Raw genomic sequence first — 18,449 nt, forward strand, 5'->3', positions numbered from 1 at the left:
TTAACGTCAGAAATGACTTTTTGCTGTTGTATAATTAGGGTTTTTCCTGTCCCACAGCTCTAGTAGCTATATTGGGCATCTTTCGATCCTCGAGATTCAATTCTTCGCGCAACTAAGGTAACGCCTTCAGGAAATCGCATTAAGAAGCAATTAGAAACACAGTCCGGTTTTTCGATAAATGAGCAACAGGCAATAGAATAGTTGTTTTCTTTTTTCTTTACTCTTTTTTGCTTATCGATTCTAGCTTTCGCATCGACATCCTACCAGTTCACGCACAATAAACCCTTATTGACGTGCTAAGTGGTTACCGAAACCAGAGCAAATCATTTACAATTCTCCACGATGGTCTATGGAATGTAAGTGACGTCGTAACAACTTTGTCTGCGTGGAAATACCGCTAGCATCCACCGCTACTTTTCAGGGCAACAAGAATCAACACCTCCTTGAGGCTCCCAGAACTAAATAATCGGATTATCAAGCGGGTGTTTTGTAGCGACGACGCCGACATCTCGGCTCCTTCGTTTCATCGATACAGTGAACATTTGTTGTCAGGACGACATGTATAAACGTCCGGTGAAACGTCAGCGTAAAGCCTCATTAGTGCGTCATTACTTATCATGCAAGCGGAGAAAAAACAAAAACAATTCTCTGCCACCTGTTTTTTTTAAAACCAAAACCTCAGAAAATAATATCTTGCTCGTGAAAAGTGGTGGTATGCATGCTTTAAAACAAAGAAAGGTACAATTATGCGATTTGTGGTTTATGTGTCAGATAAGCAAGTTAATTGCTAGATTTGGCTTGTTTTACATCACACCGCCTGGTTTGCAAAATCTGAAAACAATTGTGTTGGCACTGACAGCATGTAATTTTCGACACCTTTTACCCATCGCTCCAAACCTGTTCGTCAGTATTCCACGCCACAAAAGGTCAAAACGTCCGTTTTTTCGTTTTTTAAACCTATTTTTAGCAAATTATATCAAAGTTATAGAAATCAAACACTCAGAAGGCGTTTGAACCCTTTGTAGCGCTCATGTTATGCCGAAGACGTATGGTCAATTTTTTTTCGCTTGTATATTACATATTCGCAAATCCAATTTTCATGACGAAGTCTTCGGGCTCATGCTAACGATAGGATTGGAGGTGATCCAATCGCATAACTTGGCACAATATTACAACCGAAAAAAGTACTTCTGGATCTTTAATTCGTTTAAGCGTCAAATTGAAATGGCTTTATGTTATCGACGTACATTTAAAACGATCACTAGTATCAAGACGAAAAGATAACATTTTGATTATCTTTTTTTTACTGATCTTTTAAGAAATGTGGAATTACATTGTTTTTTTATGACAAGTAAAAGAAGTCAGAAGTTCTATTGAAACAAACAAGTTCGCAAACGCAATTACAACATACATTTAACACCACCCTGGGATTTATCCATTTCTAAAAGCGTTTTCTTCTGATCACATTTGGTTGGGAACCCACACGCATTTAGACATAAGGAACAAATCAGATTGACCTTTTTTGTGTGTTTTCTCGCAATACGCATTTAGACTTACTAAGGATTTAAACGACAATTGTTTAGGAATATAACGGGATTAAATTTAAAGGTAATTACCTGCGGTAGGCTGTATGTCAAACTTTGATCAGCTGGCTTGTGTTGATGTGCGTTCTTACTTAAACAAAACAACAATGAAATAACTTAGTATTTTAAAAATGTACAGCACAGTTGATTCCGTTATTATAGAAGTTAACAGTAACGCGCAACGAATTCTCAACTTTTTAAAAAAATGACTGGTTCTACTAACCAGCCTCATCCCAATTAAATGCAAACTTTTTCACAAAAATAAATCCCACCAAACCAGTTTTGTACACGCCATAGGTTTACCACTGACAATAAACAACCAAGTTGCCTATAATTAAGTGATCTCTTTAACGCGCCACGCTAACCTATAGGTTATACATGTATCATGAAGCTTATCACATGCATCAGTTTTTTTTACGGTTGAAGACTAACTCGGCCATTTTTCAAATTTAAACTTTACGTTGCAAAACTACATGCGATTTGCAATAAATTGAAAAATTTTAAACTTTGTATTGGAAGAGATGGTTTACCCAATCGTTTGTTTCTGTTCAAATCGAATTCTGTTCAAACATAAGCGCCATCGTGAAAGACAAACGCTTGTGGCGACATCCAGTAATGTTAAACAGATTCCGTTACTAAATCGATGCAGGTTTTTAACATCATAAGTATATGAGTCATCGGCCACTGAACTCACCCACATGTTTCACTTGCAATACATCACCTTTACGATGTATTATATGTTTAACAATATTTCCTAATCTACCCCGAGGCAATGTTTACTTGCGCTTTATGAGAAATTCTATAGTCTTGACAAAACCACAGTCGAGACGACAACAAGTAGCGCAGACGTCGTTAGCAACAAATTATGCAGTACGTACGGAAATTTTTGGTGGTGAATTTTATATCCGGTTTAGATTATGGAACCTAGAAACAAGAAGATTTACAAAATGAATGGACTTTGCTATTGCGAGTAAAAATGATATTTTTTGGAAATATGCGACCATCTCATTCATCCGGGAAGCTTGATTCTTTAGGTTCTTTAAAACCGATAAATTGTGAACGATAAAAGACAGTTTTCTTGCTTGGCTGCACTTATTCATGTACGTCATCCTGTTGACAATTTCTGGCGTCATCTTAAAAAACGTTTTGGGCGTCAATTTTTAAACCCAAGGAACACATGTGTCATGTCGCGCCAATTAAATACTTCACTATTCTTCCCTTTAGATGTACACTTAGGGTGCCATGTTATGAAAAATTACAAATTTAATCCAATGTTTTACACAAATCAACATTGTATTGCGGAAAGTAAGATGTTGGCAGCAGAGAACTCATGGCAGAAAACCCACGATGCGTTTTTGTGATATGACTACATCACCGTGAAATTTTCTTCTGTTTAAGCCGAATCACTAAGTTGCGTTGTGTTCACGTTAAACACCGAACAGTTACATGTAGCTTAAGGCAAAGTTTGTGTCCATTTTGGTCTCCACTTATTTTGCAGAAAATCGTGCAAGTACATCACCTGCCAGTACCATATTTACACATTTACAGATTTTTGCTATTTATCGGTCAACATGCGATAACAGATAGTTTGTTGCTATATGCTCCTCAAAAGTAAAGCCAAAACATTGCAACTAAACAATTGGCATCATACCTAACCGTACTGAATCAATTAAAATACCGCACAAAAACATATACATTCCGTAAAAAAAGACATAGTATTCTTGTTTCAGTGTAAATACAGCGAATTAGTAAACGCTTCTGTTTAAACTGAAAATTGACATTTTTTTGCCGCAAAGCTGAAAGCATGATTTATTCGCCCAAAACCAAAACCACTAAGTGATAGTTGTCACTCTAACATCAGTTCAAACAATGGTTTTACTTGTGTGAAGTCTAGTGGTCCGCAATACACGTAATGCGATCGACGCACGAAACACTGCGCAAAACCACCTTAATTGAATCCGTCGCTTGTTAGCCAACAAGAAATGTTTGAACGAAGGTCACTGACTTATGGTTAACGGCAATTTGCTACAGACATCTGTGATATAACTTATGTTACGTTTAACCACTCAAATATTTCAATATGTAAGTAATTTGAATAACGATTTGTGCTATTGCGAGAACACCTCTTCCAGAGAAGCTGTGTAAACGAAACTTCCAGAATCGTGGCGGAGCAAAATTTTTGTAGACTTATATCCAAGGGAACTACCTGTTGATGCAATATAGTTATAGAAAGCAAGTACACAATCACATGTGTAATCACTTTTACGTATTTGTATCTTGTTTGAAATGATTCAGCCTGTTAGAGAATTTACCGTTTCTTTTTAGGTTTCTGTAATCCATTTGTACTTCCCCGATATCAAGTGGTTTAATTTTGGTATTGCTCAAAACCTATTTTCAGATCCAAACTATTTCTACGTGCCCGTTGACTAAGCAACAAACTCGAGAACATTTATCGTTTGTTGCAATACGAGATGCGGTTATAATTTTCTCCATGTCAATACCGCCTACGAGGATTTTCAAGTGCTTGTCGATGCTATTGGATGTCGCAAATGGATTTGTAATCGATCCTTTGTCCTGCCGTTGCACGTGATACTTGTTCATGGGACGCACATACCAATGTGCGCGGGTAAAACTACCATTAACCACAGACAAATAACTCTGTATCACCGGTGGCGATAATAGAAACAGATTTGAGACGAGGAATTGAAGGAGAAAATATCGAACCAAAAATATTTAAAGATGGGGTTTCCGAAAATTCCTACAGGAACACGAAAACTTGGGGTTGGGACAAGTATATATTGGTGACGCACGGAGGCGCTATATAAAATTCCCTCGCGGCAGAAACTTTACCCCGATTTCAGAAAGCGTCCGACGTCAACCTGATGTATGAAAGATCTTTATCGTTGGCGAGACGCCTGTAGTTTGACTTGCCGTTCGTTTCAAATTTATTCATCTAATTGAAGTTGGCCATCTGATCTTAAGCGTTGTATCAATCGCCGACTGTTGCCCGCTCATATTAGCGGCCTATCCAAATAAACCATTTAAGGCCCGAGAGTATGTTACCACAATTTTTTCCGCATTGTGTTTGCTTGCAATTGTCAACAGGCAACTCGCTGCTTTAAACAATGACTCACGCGAAGAGCAAAAACACATGACAAATGGATTTCGACGATTTATGAAAACGATAACATCGTGGGCAGGGTGCCGTCACGAATAGTTCGAAGCTATTTCGCAGGCAGCGCTCCTCTTGCCACATCTTGCATTAAAGAAGAAGAATTAGCAACGCGTCACGTTTGGCATTGCGTCACAGGTGTATGTGTTTTCACGTGTGGCGCACTGCCCGCTCTTTCTCGCTCCGCGGAAACGTGGTCGCGGCGAAAAAGTTGCTTCGTTATAAAAGTTCGCGCCCGATCCGGATTCGTATCATATTTTTCCGTGAATAACGAAACATGCGCCCGAACATGAGGGTTTTGTTGAAGCTTGCAACTTTTGCTGTACTTACGATGTCTTGTCAAGGTAAGCATGGACAAATAATGTTGGATATCATTAAAAGCTTGAATTTTAGAATGATGATTACGAACATTGGATGTAGCCTACTATATCACAGCAAATGAGTTCAGATTACAATTTAACTTTTACGATAGTATAGCTTTTATATCACCCTACTGTTATATTTTAGCTATAAGATGTTGGGTTTGTGAAAACGCCATCAGCAACACCGAGTGTCTCGCAAGAGGAAAGGTTCAACAGTGTATGGATAACCAGGTAATGCGTTGTTTCGCTATTGTGTGATTACTCAGAGAGGACAGTTCGATAATGAGGAATTTTTGTGCTACAGGAAGCTTGTGAAACTGTAGTGAGAAAAATAGACCGTGGATTTATATTTACTAAAAAGTGCAAACAGTCCCATGCTTGTCACAACAACAACATACAGGTGCGTAAAATTTGTTTTGGTAATTATTTTACCTTTGCAAAAACAATATTTGTCATGTACATTCACTATACTATTGGGCAGACTTTGTACTGTAGCCTTTCTTTAGGTCTTTAAGTTTCAGTGTATTTTTTAGGCAACCTATAGTTTTACGCCAACTATGGTTTTGTGCCACCGCAAACTTGATCCTAAGCCCGAACAAAGCGCCGCACAGTAATCTCGACATCTCCCCCAAGCGCAAACTCGCGCCTTTCGCCTTTCAATATACCCACTTTTCTTTTACCACAAGCTTCAAACTTTCGATTATTTTTGAACAACAGAACAGCCGACCCGCTTGGTTCCCAACTCAATGCAACGGGGACAGCACGGCGTCGCACTGTACGTGCTGTTGTAGATTTGACGAGTGCAATACCTTTTCAAACTGCCAATCAGGTAGGTCAAGCTATACTTAAATGTGGTTCTAGAAATGTATGTGGTTTATTTTCAACTGTTTTATAGCGTCTCCAAAATGCTCCATACCTCAAATTCCCGACAACGGTTCTCGGAGATGTTCCGGTAAAGACGTAACATTACGCGGAACCACTTGTCAGTTTTCCTGTAATGAAGGTGAGACTCATTTAGAAAAGGGATAATCTGCAAATATTTTTGAACAGTTTCATTTAAATGAATAAACATTTTATCAATGGAAACGTTTTTGAACATTTGGGAGCAAAGTTACAAAAAGTTTATTTTCTACAGGTTTTGAACTGATTGGCTCAGCGACTGTTAGTTGCATTGCATCAAAACCATTTGGATCAGCCTGGTCCCATTCATTTCCGGAGTGTCAAGGTATACGCACTTTATACATACACAAATTCAGTATATATATATATATATATAAAGATAAATTTCTGTGTGTTTCAGCAATAAGGTGCCCATTAGTATCAGCTCCCCAAAACGGATTTCAATCGTGCTCGGGTGCTATTTTCAGACGACGCAACAGCAATTGTATATATGAGTGTGAGCCTGGATACGTCCTGAACGGTGCAAGCAGCATTATTTGTGGTAAGAGTTTAGGGTTATGAACAAATTTTCAAAACCAAAAAAGATGGTATAGCTTTACATACACATTGTATTTTGGTAGGTGCAAATGGACAGTGGAGTAACTCGGTCCCACGCTGTGAACAAGTTACCTGTTCGCCACGTCATGTGAGTCCGTCAAATGGTGAGGTTATATGTGACAACAACAACCTAGTCGGAAGCGTATGCAGGTATGCTCGTATGATTATAAGCTTGTAAAGGCGATAAACGGTTTTCCGCCAAATGTAAAATTAAACATCACAAAAAGTATAATTGTTCAAAAAAAAATCAACTTAAACGAAATGTATTTGTGCAAATTGGTTGTAATTTTTTCTCATTAGTTTTTGTTTATTCGTGTCAGATTTTCTTGTGACTCGGGTCATGGCCTTGTTGGGTCAGCCACATCAGTTTGCAGTCAAAGTGGAAACATTGCTTTATGGAATAACGCCCCACCAGCGTGCCAACGTAAGTTGAGGCGTCGTCGCATTGTCCATAGTTTATTACTGTTTGGGTGAAAAATGAGGCTCCGCATAGTTTACTAGAAAATAGAGAAAACGCCTTTGTTGCCTTTAATACGATTATACAGTAACGAGACGGTCGTTGCCTAAACACTTCAACAAACACACTTTGGACAACCGGTAGCTTAATCCGATCTGTGCAGCCGAGTTTTAGTGAGCCAAAGTAATTTCCTTTTTGTCCATTTGTCGAACGTTAGCTGGCCTTAAGTACATTCCTTCGCATCTTACCCTGGCTAAAATTGAGCAGCTGAAAACAATGCTGTGTGTTTAATCGCAGCGATCAAATGTGGTGCACAACCCGCCCTGGGCAACGGGAGCGTATCTTGTACAATCGGCGACAATGTGCAGAGCGTGTGCAACTTCGTATGTGATGAGGGATACGCGTTGAGAGGGGCAAGCAACACTACATGCATCGACAACAATGACGGTGATGCGATTGGAAGTTGGAGCAATGATGCGCCGGCATGCGATTTTGGTAAGCTTACATAACACTCATACTGATGTTAGCGACAAAACAATATAACCTTAGATTGATGGGTTATCTGAGTAATATATGCTAACTCTTTGGATGATTTAGTTCCCATACCGCCGAACAATCCAGAAGGATGTCCACCACACACTCGCATGGACGCGTGCATTGTTCTCGATTCCTCATCATCAGTTAGGAGCGCAAACTGGCCAAAAATGATAAATTTTGCTAAATTTATCGTCAGGTATTACAATTTTTTTATTAAATTGCACTGTTTGCCAACCAATCATATACTAAACTTGTTTTCATTTACAGTTCCTTTGAAATGTCTCATGACGATACGAGATTCTCAGTGTTCAGTTACGACACAAAAGTCAACAGGGATTCCCAGATCTTGTTGAATTCGTATATAGCTGACAGTGCCGGCTTGCTGGAAGACTTAGATGGAATGGGATATAACAGAGGACGTACGTTTTACAGACCAATACCTTCCCTGATGGTATATTAAAAGATAACAAGTTTCTGTCGTGCAGTAACGATGACCGGAAAAGCTTTGCACCACGTCGACGACGTCATATTCCAGCCTGAGAACGGTCAGCGCGCAGGAGTCAAAAAGGTTTTAATTGTGGTCACTGATGGTGATAGTGATGCTACCAGCCCTGTTAAGGAAATAGCGCAGAAGCTTCGAGACCAAGGCACCTTGGTTAGTCTTTCTTTAAAATATGCACCAACTGGCATAAAAGTAAGTTAAGTTTGACAAATTATTGAGCATTATATTTTGTTTACTAGATTTATGCCATCGGTATTGGTTTTGATGTGAATCCCGACGAGTTAGTGGATATTTCCGGCAAGGAAGGGCACGTTTTCTATCAGGAAGACGGTTTTGACACACTGAATCAGAATTTGGCAGATGTCATTGGAAGAGCAATATGCGATAATGGTAAATGATTGTTTTTCTGAAGATGGCCCTTAGTTTACCAGCCATCCTTTTTTAACCCTGAATTGGTCTTAGATGTAAAATGTCAATCACCAACGGTTCCACAAAACGGACAAATGAAATGTTCTGCTGACAATAACCTGGGTAGTGATTGCGAATTCTTTTGCGACGATGGATTTGTTTTGGAGGGTCAATCGGCTTCTACGTGTACAAAAAAAGACTCATTAACTGTTTGGACATCAGATAGTCCGTTGTGCATCGAAGGTATGAACTATTCAATGTGTTATGCCATAAAAGTTACTAACATAAAGAAAAAACAAAACTCTTTTTTTAAACAAACACTTGCAATTGCACCATAAAATTGAACGCCGCCATTTTGAATTTTAGTTCAGAAATGCGACGACGTTGTTGCGCCACCCAACGGCAATATGCTTTGTTCCGCCGAGAACGACTTGGATAGCATTTGTACATTCTTTTGCGATGATGGATACGTGCTGGAGGGCGAATTTGTTACAACTTGCACAAAACAAGCAACCGATCTTACTTGGACATCAGCTACACCCACATGCACGAAAGGTATTTTTAGCTAAATTAATTTGATTTCTTACAACGCCGGCAAATTTTAATCGTGCTCAACTAACACAATACATTTTCAGTTCTAAAGTGCGAAGATCTTACCGCACCTTTGAACGGGGAAATATCTTGTTCTGCCAGCAACGGATTAAATAGCATTTGCATATTTTCTTGCCATGAAGGATATTCACTTGAAGGGGAGAAACGCCTTACATGTTTAAAAACAAACAACGACGCAGCTTGGACTTCCACCTCACCTAAATGTGTTAAAGGTAGCAACACTTATCCATATCACCACATGACGTAGAAAATTATGGTTGTTTGATTGGAATGTTGTTTAAACCTGTATTTTTACAGACCGGACTCTGGCTTGTCCACCTCACACACTCATGGACGCTTGCATTATTCTTGATTCATCGTCATCTGTGAGACAGGCTAACTGGCCAAAAATGATCAATTTCGCCAAATACATTATCAGGTAAGGCCCATTACCGATTAATTTTGTTGGAAAGTAACGTGGGAAATATTTTGTTCCTAACTGCAAGGTTTAACATTTCAGTTCCTTTGAGATGTCCGATGACGACTCCCGGTTTTCGGTATTCAGTTACGATACCAGGGTGCATAGAGATTCTCAAATCTTGCTTAACTCGTACATTCAAGACAAAGCTGGACTGTTGGCTGAGTTGGACACGATGCGATATCACGCGGGATGTAAGCATCATTTCTCATTTTGGATTTTGATTTTTGTGAAACCTTTGTTATGTGATTTGTTTGTTTATGTAGTGACCATGACTGGAAAGGCCATGCAACATGCCCGTGATGTCATATTTCAACCCGAAAACGGTCAACGAGCAGGTGTAAGGAAAGTACTCATTGTGGTTACTGATGGTGATACCGATGCTACGAGTCCAGTACAAAATGTTGCACGTCAACTTCGAGACGAAGGGACTCTGGTAAGTTTCGAGCTTTTTTTATAAAATTCGCATGTATAGTTTTGATTATAAAATACCTTTGTTAGACAACAGTTTTGTTGTTGTTTAGATTTACGCAGTCGGTATTGGTTTTGATGTTGACCCTGACAAGCTTGCTGAAATTTCTGGAAACCAGGAGAGGACATTTTATCAAGAAGAAGGTTTCCAAACCCTTAACATTGGTTTAGCTGGTGCCATTGGAAAAGCTATCTGCAAAGGTCAGTAAATTACAATGCAAACCTCGTTCAAATCCTCGTGGTTTGGTGTATAAAAATGATCTTACATTTTATGGATTTTTTTATCGTCTAATATTTATGTTCAGACGAAAGATGCGACGCACAAAGAGCACCACAAAATGGTCAGATGATATGTTCCGCTGGAAGAGCCTTAAATAGTGTTTGTACCTTTTCGTGCGATGCCGGGTTCACTTTAGAAGGCCGATCTGCTTCGAGTTGCGTAAAACAACACACCGGAATGGGCTGGACAACGAACACACCGACTTGTGTTGAAGGTAAATTGCTTTTTTTTGTTATTGCTTTTTACTCTGAATAATTATCGCAACACAAATTTGTTGTTTGATTTTTCAGTTCAAAAGTGCGATGTCAGAATTGTGCCACAAAACGGTGAAGTGGTTTGCACATCTGGAAATAATTTAGACAGCACCTGTACGTTTTCCTGTGACGAAGGGTTTACTCTACAAGGCGAAAGTTCTTCAACTTGCCAGAAGCAAAACTCCATACTTCAGTGGTCTTCAGTGACACCAGAATGTCTAAAAGGTAAATTTTTAGCTTTTGGTTCTTCGAATGTTGCCCAATCAATTAGTGCGTGTTTTGTGTGACTGCAAATTTTGCACAACCAATCTTTTACTATTGTCAACTTTTCACAGACGAAAATAAAAAGTGTCCCCCACACGCTCGTATGGATGCCTGTATCGTTCTTGATTCGTCTTCATCTGTAAGAAGGGCAAATTGGCCTAAAATGATCAGCTTTGCAAAATACATAATCAGGTACAAATATTTACTTTTCATATTTTTTGTGAAAACGAGCAAACATTTAATTATATTTTTTACATTTCAGCTCTTTCGAAATGGCCGATGACGACACACGATTCTCCATATTTAGCTATGATACTCGGGTTAATAGAGGTTCTCAAATCCTGCTGAACTCATACATTCAAGATAAGGAAAGTTTATTGGCCGATTTGGACACAATGCGATATCACGCTGGATGTAAGTTTCAAAACTGACCATAATAGTTTTGTCGAATAGTTTCCAATAATGAAACATTTAAATGAATATTTTTAATCCTGTAGTAACCATGACCGGAAGAGCAATGCAGCACGCCCGGGATGTAATATTCCAGTCCGAAAACGGCAAGAGAGATGGAGTCCAAAAGGTTCTAATTGTGGTCACCGATGGTGACACCGACGCTACCAGTCCAGTTGAGGAAATCTCAAATCAACTAAAAGAAGAGGGAACACTGGTAAGTTCATTCTTATGCTTTTGTATGATATTTTTTTTCGAAAATAATTTATTTACCAATCGGTAACTTTAAATTGAGTAATCGTTTGCTTTATATGTTGTGTAAATGTTTGTTTTTAAACTTGCCCTTCAAAGCGTATTGTTTTGCCCAGATTTACGCAGTCGGTATTGGTTTTGACGTGGACCCCGACAAGCTTCTCGAAATTTCCGGATCTCAAGAGAGAACGTTTTATCAAGAGGAAGGTTTTGACACACTAACCCAGGCCCTAGCAGAGCAAATTGGTGGAGCAATTTGCGAAAAAGGTCAGTATTTTGCATCTGGAACCGGCAAAGATGCACATCTAAACTATACGGTTGCCAAGTTTTTGTTGAAATCTCAACAAGGAAATTTGGAACTGCCATAGGTGGCATTTGTTTGTCAAACATAGTCAGTAGAAATAAAGTGTCGAAACTGTGAAACAGATTAAAAATGTGAATATTTGTTAAACAGATTCTGTTTTTAGGAGCTGCACACCAGAAATAATGGTGTAAAAACAACAACTCAAGAAACTTCAGGTGAAGATTGATTTCCTCGTGCTTTTGTTGATACACTAACTTATATTCTGTTTTTGTGGATATGTGTTTAGCCTATCTATGAAATAAGCTTAGTTTTAAATACAGATGGATTTATAACTTAATTTTCGTTTTGCTTAAGTTCTTGTTTACTGAAAGTTCAACTATTTTTTCTCTTTAATTTAAATGTTTTCCAACGCTTGAATGTGATTTTTCACATACACAATTTCGCACGCAATATTCGAACTATATTTTGTGTTTTTTTAACATAACTTACATTTTTTTTAATGCGTTCGTTTTAATTAACCATGTTGTTAAGACATCCGATTTTGTTTTGTTTAATTAGGTTCCTTAATTATATACCTCTTGTTGTATTTATTTGTATTACCCTAATATTTTTTTAGTTCTTTGCTTGCCAAACAATTTGTTATTTTTCAGTGCTTGTGTTTTTACTTTTACGTATTTATGACAACAGTGTTAGCATGATATGGTGGTAGAGTTTTATTTGAATACAAATACTTTAAAAACTCATCATCGGGCGTTTCTTTGTTTTTTCGTGCTTGGCCGGACCATCGGTTCGACCAAAGCAACTTGCTTTTCGCTTGATGAAGCAAACGCGAATATTTTAGGCACAAAATATAACGTATTCATACGTAACAGTCTATTTCAGCGTTTGGTACAGTACAAAAATAAGTTTTTTAAAAAATTCATTAGTTAAAGAGGTTTGCTTGTTGTGGAGGCAAGCGATTAATACTGACGAGTTTGTTTATCCGTAAATCCAATACTGTAATTACGTTTTTCGAATTCTTACGACGTTATTAGTGCAGGGTTGATGAAACCTTTAAACGCCCCTACAATTACACAACCATGTATCATAGAGTCGCGTCAGCAGTGTATTTCCTTGGTTAAATGGCCAAAAATCCATTTTGAAATAAATCATATATTTTATTTCAAACAAATTTATTTCCTGCGAGTTTTAATAATCCTCACCAGCTTACGGAATATAACGTCTACACAACAAACACCGCCTCAAGTGAAATACCCACCGAGATGACTTTGCCACAGTACTCAGAAACGGATCAACGAATAACTACGCGATGACGTAACTGAGATACCCAAGCACTTAGTTTCTTGTTTGTGTGACCAGTATATGAAAACCGACTGTTGCAAAAGCTGTTACAGTATAATTTCTATACTTCGTCTGTCGTAACGGAAGTATATCGGGTAGGCCTAATCTTTTTGTCGTAATTATTTCAACTTGACTCAAAGAAAAGTACTGAACTTCAAACATTCCCTTTGGATTTAGTTTATAAATCTATTCAAATCGGTTTCACATAGAGAATCATCCGGCCCGTAATCTGTCTAGCAGTATAGTATATAAGTAATAAATTATTCTTTACGCATGCCATGCATTCAGCTAAGCTTGTAACTTCATTGTAAGAAAACCATGTCATTGTTTTATACTCGACAAACTTTTCTATTGAAAATATTTTCTTTGGTAGCAAAAAACACACACAGAAGAATGTAACTTCCGTCGAAGCTGTGTTTTATGATTTGCTGTTTTCTGAAGATTGATGAAAATTTTCGTAAATTATTAAAAGGTAAACCAAAAATCGATCACAGAAATTCTAATTTCATGCAGTTTATTTCCGCTTATATTGCAACGCAACACATACACAGGTATGTTGTCTGTTTGAAACTGCACAATTGCAATGTACCAAGACACTTTACAACAAAATCGATTTAAGCAGATATGTGTTTGATTACAATGCAGATAAAATTATAGGCAAATACGATAAGAACAACCGAGTATAAGGGCGAGTGAAAAGGCTATACAGATAAGAAAGCAAGCGAACACATGCTACCTAAATTTACATGTAAGAAGCCATTTCGTTGTGTAGTGTTAAACAAGTTGTTTCGGTACAAGCTATATACGGAGTCACTACAAATGTTCGCTGATGAGTCTCAAGGTTACAACCGCGTCACTACAAATTAAAGAGGTATACCACCGTCCTTAACCTCCCAAGCTCCTGAGCTTGTCAGGACCGGAGTCCTGGAAACTCCACACACGTGTCTTGCACTTCGGTTCGTTTGTTTATTGCAGGAGAAGGGAAAGGGATAGAAAGAGAGGCAAGAGAAAAGATCGAAATGAACGAGTGCGGTTTTATATATACTCCGGATGAAGGCGTTAAATCGTACACATGTGCTCTTGCGATTGGCTCTTGCACAAATTCCCACACAAAGCAGTTTCCAATCACAGCACGAGACAAAACATACGGTTAAAGCACATAAACACCAGATCACAAAGTCGCATCTACATCCTAATTAACTGCGACAGGAAATATTACAAAGTCCGAACATGATTTGTCAATACAGTGGGATTTGGTTGCTATGCATTTTAACTTCCTCGCAGCCTTTGAGCTAGCGAGTCATAACCGAGCTATTTTGGTAAACAAATATTGCAAAGTTTGCACAAACTATGTCGCAACCGCTACAGTTGAGATGAGTCATGCAAAGAAAAACTTTTTACTTTAAAACGCAACTTGGCCTAAACTTCAAGACTAGATTTACAGGCGCAACTTTTGTGTTACCTTACAGGCGTATATTCAAACTACAAGGGCTTCCACAAAGACTTTCGCTCAAAGTTGTCGTAAACTGCTCGTTCAGTGCGAGGAAATCGTCTACCACAAATCTTCGATCGATGGAGCCAGCTATCTTCTCAAGTTGTTCTAAATCTAAATTATCGTTTCGTTGAGTCGGTTTCACTCCTACCGCGTACATCTGAAACATTGTAAATGGTTAAATATTTGACAGTGTCAACATATTTTTTATACTCGTCATAGACTTTAAAATGACACAAGACCCGAATGTAACTATTTATTTAAATCGCCTTACTGCTGCAGACTGTAAATATTTTTGCAGGAATTTAGCTGATTCAAACGTCTGCGTGTATTTAAACAGATCAACAAGATTGCGTGCACGAAATAGCTTTTCCTTACCACAGCGTCGTCGGCACGTATCTGTTGTGAAATGGCTTCAACGTTGTCTTCTGAAGCCCCATCAGTCACAACAATAACAACGTTTTTCACATCAGGTCGGTCGCCCCTTTCAGGTTGCAAAAGTGTGTCGCGAACATAGTTTAAAGCTCTGCCAATATAAGTTCCTGCAAAATAACACATTATAAAGATTTAGGAAACAGGTCAAGGCCGGTTTACCTTTTTTAAACAAAACCCTTTAACGTTTATAACTTTATTACATATTTTTACCCACCTCCGGCTCTAAATTCAAAGGTCTCAACGGCATGTACAAGTCCTGTTTTGTTTCCAGCAAACTTGTTGAAATCAATTGCGGAATTTCTATTAGGAAATGACCCGAATTGCAGAACGGAGAAACGAGAAGTGTCGGAGTCAACATCAAACTGTCTGTAAAATTAGAAAAGAATGTTTTAGTTTCAAATTTGAACTTTTTCTCCAAACTACTTGCTTCATCACAGACGCCGTGAAGTTAACAATCGATTTCCAGTTTTGACGGCCCACCGAAAGAGAAGAATCCAAAACAAAAATGGCATCCATAAACGCGTGCGGAGGACAAGGCTCTGAAAATAAAAATGCAATAAAATTTAAACTAAAATCTAAGCCCAGTAAATTTGCAGCCATTTCTGGTTAAACAGTATGTTTATATTTTAAGATTTTGTTATTGATTTTGTAGTAGTTTGTTGTTGATTTTTTTTCTTGTCATTGCCTAAGAATAATTGTGCTTTTTATCCACATTATAACAAGTACTTACTTTCACAACAACCGTCTTTTGTACTGAAATCCCAATCTGTTTGATTAGTCTTTTCCTGGCTTGTAAAAGTATGGTTGGGCTTCTTGAGTAGGTTATCATGTCGGGAGAATCGCACACGATTTCACATTTGCTGTCTACGCTAAATTCGTTGTCGGAGCATCCATAAGTTCCACCTTGGACTGGATGAGGTGTTGAACACGGTTCTTTTAGTTCTGTAAAACATTTACATGTTGAATCAATATGTTTACAATTTTGTAAACAAATCAGGCTATGATCATTATCTAATTTATAAAAAAGTGCCAAGCTGTTTCACAGGTAAAAAATATCGCCATAAGGTGCACGTAACATACCAGTGCATTGTGGGACGGGGTCGCTCCACATCGAAGTTTGTGCACCGTCTGCTACGCAAGTTGTTGATTTTCTTCCAACCAACTCATACCCTGAAAATTAAGTTTCTCGAATTTAAATTTATCGAGTATAACGTATAAGAATTGTCGTATTAAGCGATTAAACTCAGCGTAATGTTCACAAAAAGGTTTTGTAAACAAAAAACTGTACCTGGATTGCAGGTGAAGGAACATACACTGCCTCTTTCGTTCATATTTTCATCAAACTGGCACTCACGTCTTCCGTTGACGGGTGTACCTAATGGCCCACATGGGGAAATCCCTGTACAAAACACAATTGTGTTAACGTGACTATAAAAATATGCCCTTTTGCTTTCTTTCTACATTTTAATTAACTTGTTAGAGTCAAAGTATAACAATGATTAAGCCCAATGCTACTCAATTGTGTACATACAATTCTGTAGCGTACTAAGAAATTTATACCTGAGCTACAGTCACTTTGCAAGTTGCACTGGTCTTCATTGCAGCAACATCGACAGACTGAACTTGGTGACTTTACGTTGCATTGCGCAGGAAACCATGCAGGTTTATGCAAAAATAATAATAGTTTCATTTTGGTAAGACGTAGTATAAAATATCATTTCTTTGTTTTGTCATTAAATACTAAACAACACAATTACGTTTACATCGAATGAGAATCGATAATGTAAACTGTCATTAAAATTTTAAGAATTATCACACTTTTTGACCAAAATACGGTAAAATGCGTTTTAAACGCGTTTTAAAATCAACTTAAAGTGTTGTTTATCCGCTTCACAAACGAATCCGTACACTTCCTGTTTTCAGCAAGCAACAAATTTGTTGTTTGTTTGTTTGATTGTTTAAGAAATGCAACGGATTTCAAGTTATATCTCAAACTACAGCCTGGTTTTAAAAGCACCCTAATTTGGGGTTGTGATGGCTTATGATCAAATGAACATTGAAGGAAACGATACAGTGGAGCTGCCTGTGTATTTGTGCAAAAAAAGGTATGATCTTACTGTTTTTTTTTACATTAAACATAGAACATAGACTCTTAACATGGGATAAGCTGCGTGTGCTAAGGTAAGCTATGAGGTTGCAAATAAGGGCTCGTCTTCTGTCAGCTTCGTAGGCAAGAGTTATACTGAAATTTTATGACAGCTCAATGGGTACGAGTGAAAAAAGGTTGTGACCATTGGTATGAAATCTAGACTTCAGAATATTATTTGTAAAATACCGATTTTTTTGGAAGTCTACGGCAAATGTTTCAATTCAAAAAAATAAAGCAAATCCAAGAATCGGTGTGTTTAAAACGAAAATTATTAGCTTAACAGTCCACCCAAAGTATCATTTCTTTTCAGTCCAGAATTCGGATCTGTTTCTCAATTTGGAATCAAAAAAATTTTAAGGCATGTTTTGAAGAACTAATTAAACACCTGGAGGCAAAAACAAAAATCGCTTTGGGCCAGCAATCCTGTTATGACCGCTATAGTCATGTCATAATAGTAGCCGAAAGTACGTTACGCACGCATTGACGTTCGACATCTTAGTGAAAAATTTCCCGAAACTACAAGTTATTGCTTGATACCAATTCGATTTTTTCTATTTTGGCGTGTTTTCGATTTCGTTGTTGTTCGTATTCCTAAAAGAGTAGGTTGAGTTGAGTTGAGTAGGTTTCGGTTGCGTTGATTTAAAAAAAAATTCAGATTAAAATAAAATTAAAATTAACTTATGTACCGAAACTAAAATTGTAAAAAAAAACAGTGCAAAGTGTGGGGAACTCTGCTGGTTTGTGAAGGTATGATGTCACAGTCACGCACCAAAAGACCGAAGACCTTATTTTTGTTTAGTGGACTTTTAACTGAGTAAGGCAAGACCTGAAAGTACATTATGTTTGTCACTGTTTTTGATGTGCCCAAAACATCATGAGGTTGTGGGAAAATATTGAAGTTTAAAATGTTACAATAAAACGCTTAAATCACAAGAATGTTTGGCCTAAAACAAAAATCTCGTACGTAGTTATTTAAGCGGTTACATAGTACAAAAATATGTTTTATTAAAATCGATTAGTTATAGGGGTTTGCTTGTTGTGATTGATACGTCACTGCACACAACTTCCAAAACTTCTGACGTTTTCGTAATTAATTCCGACGACATAAATAGTGCAAAGTTGGTATCACCTCAACGCTCTTACAGTCACACAACCATGTATCATAGAGTC

General features: G+C 37.8%; 2 protein-coding genes across 2 annotated transcripts; one reads left to right on the forward strand and one right to left on the reverse strand.

The window, feature by feature from the left end:
* Positions 1 to 6,061: 6,061 nt before the first annotated feature.
* On the forward strand, positions 6,062 to 11,926 carry LOC145237881 (sushi, von Willebrand factor type A, EGF and pentraxin domain-containing protein 1-like). Its single transcript, XM_080100870.1, has 22 exons — positions 6,062 to 6,069; positions 6,485 to 6,558; positions 6,638 to 6,764; positions 6,935 to 7,038; positions 7,369 to 7,566; positions 7,669 to 7,804; positions 7,876 to 8,027; positions 8,094 to 8,263; positions 8,350 to 8,500; positions 8,573 to 8,761; positions 8,885 to 9,073; positions 9,154 to 9,342; positions 9,428 to 9,548; positions 9,630 to 9,781; positions 9,854 to 10,023; positions 10,112 to 10,259; positions 10,364 to 10,552; positions 10,629 to 10,817; positions 10,928 to 11,048; positions 11,119 to 11,270; positions 11,354 to 11,523; positions 11,675 to 11,926. Exons 1-22 carry the CDS (start codon positions 6,062 to 6,064, stop codon positions 11,924 to 11,926), a joined length of 3,351 nt encoding a protein of 1,116 aa, XP_079956996.1.
* A 2,467-nt stretch (positions 11,927 to 14,393) lies between these two features.
* LOC145237882 (cuticlin-6-like) lies at positions 14,394 to 15,562 on the reverse strand. Its single transcript, XM_080100871.1, has 4 exons — positions 15,558 to 15,562; positions 15,345 to 15,496; positions 15,074 to 15,237; positions 14,394 to 14,855 (listed from the first exon to the last, which is right to left on the reverse strand). Exons 1-4 carry the CDS (start codon positions 15,560 to 15,562, stop codon positions 14,667 to 14,669), a joined length of 510 nt encoding a protein of 169 aa, XP_079956997.1. The 3' UTR covers positions 14,394 to 14,666.
* Between the last annotated feature and the right edge of the window lie 2,887 nt (positions 15,563 to 18,449).

This window comes from Phallusia mammillata, chromosome 7, assembly GCF_965637545.1.
Source record: "Phallusia mammillata chromosome 7, kaPhaMamm4.hap1.1, whole genome shotgun sequence".
Taxonomy (NCBI): Eukaryota; Metazoa; Chordata; class Ascidiacea; order Phlebobranchia; family Ascidiidae; genus Phallusia; species Phallusia mammillata.